The sequence below is a fragment of the Parasteatoda tepidariorum genome, chromosome 1 (assembly GCF_982258835.1).
Source record: "Parasteatoda tepidariorum strain Cologne lab strain chromosome 1, Ptep-v5.0, whole genome shotgun sequence".
In the NCBI taxonomy this organism is placed as follows: Eukaryota; Metazoa; Arthropoda; class Arachnida; order Araneae; family Theridiidae; genus Parasteatoda; species Parasteatoda tepidariorum.
Genome location: NC_141755.1, coordinates 23,865,801 through 23,871,061, shown reverse-complemented (window position 1 = coordinate 23,871,061; position 5,261 = coordinate 23,865,801). Strand labels below are relative to the sequence as shown.

At 34.7% G+C, this 5,261-nt stretch overlaps 1 protein-coding gene across 1 annotated transcript; it reads left to right on the top strand.

Moving 5' to 3' along the window:
- Positions 1–730: 730 nt before the first annotated feature.
- Positions 731–4,852, top strand: LOC147816317 (uncharacterized). Its single transcript, XM_087157462.1, has one exon. It carries the CDS (start codon positions 731–733, stop codon positions 4,850–4,852), a length of 4,122 nt encoding a protein of 1,373 aa, XP_087013588.1.
- The last annotated feature ends 409 nt before the right edge of the window (positions 4,853–5,261 follow it).

Genomic DNA, 5,261 nt, shown 5'->3' with positions numbered 1-5,261 from the left:
ACGATTAAATTAGAAGTCAATATTTAGAACGACAGAGTTGTTGATTCTTTTTAGATTAGTTTTATTGTGGAATTTGAGTTTCCTTATATCCCGTTACGGGTTTTCCAGTTGTTTATGATGTTTTCACTATCCCGTTACGGGTATTGCATATTTCTTAATGTTTGTGTTTGTTAATAAAAGTTTTTATTTAAAAGAAAAACTGAATAGTTCTTGATATAGCTTATGATACGTTACAGCTATATTTAATTGGTGGCAGCGTCGGGATCGATTTACCATTTGATTTAAAGGAATTGTGTTCCAAATATTATTCCTTATGGCTTTCTTGGGACGAGCAAAAAAGTGTGATTTGGTAGAATTATGCAAGGAATTGGGCGAAACTATTATTGAAAATGTTACAGTATGTGAGTTGATAAATCTTATAAAAAAATCTGAAAATTACGAAGTGAATCTAGTTAAAGAAATATTAGAAGCAATTAAAGAAAATCGTATCGAAAAAGAAGAAAAAGAAGAAAGAAAACGCCAAGAAGAAAAAGAAGAAAGAAAACGCCAAGAAGAAAAAGAAGAAAGAAAACGCCAAGAAGAAGAGGAAGAAAAACTACGCCAAGAACGGCAAAAACAAGAAGAACGCCAATTTGAACTCGAGAAATTAAGGCTTAGTGCCCAATTAAGTGGCCCTTCAAATCAAAATATTGGCACTACTCTGCGGAATAAGTTAGATATTCATAAGTTAATGCAGAATTTTGATCCTAAGGAAGATGAAATCAGTCTTTATTTAGTAATTTTTGAGCGTCAAGCAAAACGAGCAGAAATACCAAAAGAAGAGTGGGTTACTCATTTATTATCCTTTCTTTCACCTGACATAACAAAATTAATAGCAAGAGAATCTGAAGAACAAACGTACAACTATGATCATGTTAAGGAAATTTTAATGAAGAGGTTTAAGCTAAGTCCAGAAAAATTTAGGATCAAATTTATTCAGCACCAAAAGAAGTTCGATAATAGTTGGAAAGATTTCGTTTTTGAATTAAGGAACTATTTAAACGAATGGGTTCAAAGATTGGAAGTAAAAGATTTTGAAACCTTGCTGGATCTAATGGTTACTGATCAAACTAAACGAAGAGTTCCCAATGAAGTGCGTGATCATTTTATAGACACTTGGTCAAAAATAACTTCATCTACAAAGCTGGCAGAAATACTTGACGAGTACGAGAATGTACGTGGAAGTCGCAAACGAATTGACTTGCAGGTAAATTCTGAAAATCGGAGATTCAATTGGCGAGAAGAAAATGCCACACGGAAAAATTCACAGGGAGCTACTTCAAAGAATAGTCGAAAGGAAGAAAATAAAAGAAAATATGAGTACAAGCAAGCAAATTATGATCAATTTGATAGACGTACGCCTTTAAAATGTTACGAATGTGGATCTACTAATCACTTACGACCTCAGTGCCCGAAGCTTAAGTGCCAAAAGCCACCCGCTCAAGTTAATCGAATCGGAGCAGGACACGAAGAAGACAAATTACTAACTCCGTACACTCTTATGGCGAAAGTAAATGGAATTAGGATGCTAGTTCTTCGAGATTCAGGTGCAACTATTGATATCATATGCAGAAAATATGTGACTCCAGATATGTTTACTGGCGAAACTGTGTGGGTACAACAACCATTAGATGAAGGCCCAACTTGTTTACCATTAGCAAAAGTTTCGTTATCTGGTCAGTTTGGCAACATTGTAACCAAAGCGGCTGTGGTTAGAAGTGAGTTGGATAAAGGTCGATATCTCCTTGGGAATAGAACAGCGGCTAGATTGCCAAATCTGCAAATGACGCCAATGCAAATTTCAGAGTTAAACGCAGTTAGTACCAGATCGCAAGCTCGTTTAAAAGCAGAAAATGAAGAATATGAGCAACAAAATTCGAACGATACCGAAAACTCTTCCGAACAAGATAATAAAAATCAAGAAATTATTTTAGATGAAAAAGATGACAAGCCAGTTTTAGAAACGGATGCCGTCAGTTCAGAAATGGAAGAGATATTACCAACTCTAAATGCCAACTCTGATGAACTTTCTTTAATACAGGTAGATCACGATGAATTCGTTAAAGCTCAACAGGAAAGTGCCGAGTTAAAATCAGTTTTTAAAACTGTGGAAGAAGTTATTCAGAATCAAAACAGTAAGCATCGCTATCTGGTTGAAAGAAAACTTCTTTTTAAATGCCAAGAAGGACGATTAGGAGAAGAAAAAAAACTTTTAGTTATACCTGAGAAATTTAGAAGCCGAATTTTAAAGTTATGTCATGAAAGTACTTCCGGACACCTTGGTGTAATCAAATCCAAAGATAGATTGGCGCGATATTATTTTTGGCCAAAATGCTATAAAGAGATGGAAGAATTCGTACGAACCTGCGATAGTTGTCAAAAAGCGGGGAAACCAAATGATAAAAAAAAGGCTCCTTTAAAAATTGTACCGGTCATACAGGAAATATTCTCAAAACTAAACGTTGATGCAGTTGGTCCTCTTCCCACCACGCCAAGTGGAAAAAGATACTTGATTACAGCCATTTGTATGTCGTCAAAATATCCAGAAGCAATCCCAGTGAATGATATAGGATCTGTGTCGGTGACTGATGCCCTACTTAATATTTTTTGTAAAACTGGTTTTCCACGAGAAGTCCAATGCGATCAAGGAACTTCTTTTATGAGCATGCTAACAACTGAGTTTTTTGATCGATTTGGCATAAAGGTTCGGCATAGTTCCGTTCATCACCCACAGTCGAATCCCGTAGAAGGATTTCATAGAACTATCAAGCGGATTTTGCGGGTACTTTGTTTGGAGTCTAGTTCTGACTGGGAGAAGTTTTTACCATTTGCCCTTTTGGCTTTGAGAACTATAACACATGAAAGTACAGGATTTTCGCCAGCAGAGTTAGTACACGGAAAAAATTTGCGTACTCCTGAAACTTTGTTGTATGAACAGTGGACCAAAAGAGAAATAGACGAATCTCCTGCGACGGAATACGTTTTTCACCTAATAAACCGTTTAAAAAGATGCCAAGAAATTGCAGTTAACAAGATGGAAGATGCAGCGTTAAAAAGGAAATCGTATTACGATAAAAATAGTATTAGGAGAGAGTTTAGTGCCGGAGATTTGGTTCTTGTTTTGGCTACATCTAGAGCTAATAAATTGTCTGCTCAATGGATTGGGCCGGGGAAGATAGAAAGCAAAATGTCTGAAACTAATTATTTAGTGAATATTCCAGGAAAAAGAGAGAGTTCACAGATTTATCACGTAAATATGCTTAAACCATATTATAAACGGCCTGCAATAATTAATTTTCTATCATGTGCAGAAAACGATTCTTCATCTTTAGAACAAGATATTGACTTTCCACAAGTGTATATTTCACCAGATGAATTTGATGTATCTGAAATGATTAAAGACAGTCACCTAGATAATCGCCTTAACGGACATGAAATCAACCAATTGAGGAATATTTTAAGAAGATATTCGAAAAGTTTTTCAAATAACCCAGGAAAAACTAACTTAATTGAGCATGACATTCAACTTAGTACAAATAAGCCAATTATTTCCAAGCCTTACCGAACTTCACCCAGACAAACAGAAATTTTAAAAACTGAAGTACAGAAAATGTTGGACTTAAAAATTATTGATTTAGGTGAGAGTGATTATACTTCTCCTATGATCCTAGTAGAAGCACCAAATAAAGATCCAAGGCCCTGTATTGATTACCGTCGTCTCAACGAAATAACGGTAACACAATATTTCCCACTTCCGAACATAGAAGACCGAGTTGAAGAGGTAGCCAAGGCAAAATTTATCAGTCTTTTAGATTTCGCCAAGGGATATTGGCAAATTAAGCTTAGTCCAAACGCTCAAAGATTAGCTACTTTTGTTACCAGTTTCGGAACTTATAGGCCATTACGACTTCCATTTGGGTTGAAGAATGCCCCCTATTTTCTTAGCAAATTAATGGCACGACTACTAAAGGGTTTAGAAGAATTTGCAGTGCCATACCTTGATGATATAGCAATTTTCTCAGATACCTGGGATCTTCATTTAGAACATCTTAATTGTGTATTGCAGCGTATCAAAGAAGCAGAACTTACAATGAAACCTTCAAAATGCCGTTTTGCGCAAGATCATGTTCTTTATCTAGGACATATTGTCGGACAAGGCTATAGAAAACCCTCTGATATAAAAACACGAGCAGTTGCCGAATTTCCTGTACCTAAGACCAAAACTGAGATCAGAGCATTTTTGGGACTAGCGGGCTATTACAGTCGATATATACCAATGTTCTCTGTTCTGGTTGCACCATTAACAGACTCTTTAAAAGGCAAAACAAAAAAGGGAGAAATTACCTGGACGATCGAATGCGAAGAAGCCTTTAAGAAACTAAAACAAAAATTAACGAGCCAACCTATACTCTTCTCTCCCAACTATGAAAAGGAATTTATCTTGCAAACAGATGCTTCGGAAATTGGTATGGGTGTGGTATTAACACAACTAGATAATGAAGGCCATGAACACCACATAATATATCTGAGTAAAAAGTTTAATGAGTCCGAAAAAAAATATTGTACTACGGAAAAAGAATGCGCCAGTATAATTTTTGCCATCAAAAAATTACGACACTATTTAGATGGGCAAAAGTTTACTATCCAGACTGATCATCATCCGCTAACCTGGCTTAAAACAAATGCTAATTCAAATTCCAGACTTATGCGTTGGGCTTTAGCATTACAACCGTTTAATTTTAAAATTGTGCATAGAGCTGGTACTAAGAACAAGAATGCAGATTGTCTCAGTAGAGTATCTTTAAGTTCTTGATTTGAATTAGACAAAAGTTAATTGAGGGGGAGGAATATGTAAATAATGTTTGTTTTTCTTATTGATATTGATACAGATTAGTCTTATTTCCTTATTCATATGTATGATTTATTTATTTTAAAAAACTAACTCGTAAAGAAAGTAGTTGCTATTAAAGTTTGAATTAAAGCTCTAATTAAGGTGAAAATATAAAATAAAAATGCATTGATGTTTTTGAAATTGAACCAGTTAAATTTAATTTAAGAAAGTGTTTAAAAATGATTATATTGAAAATGAAACATAGGTGTTAAGCGAATTTGTTTGTAGAGAAAAGTGCTAGTGTTCTTAAATATGTTATTTTTTTATGCATATAAATATTAACAAGATTGAGTAGAATCTAATTATGTGAAGCTTAAAAATCTTAAGTATA

Bases quoted from the DNA above. Each gene is read 5' to 3' on its own strand.
- LOC147816317 (XM_087157462.1), top strand. From the start codon at position 731: ATGCAGAATTTTGATCCTAAGGAAGATGAAATCAGTCTTTATTTAGTA.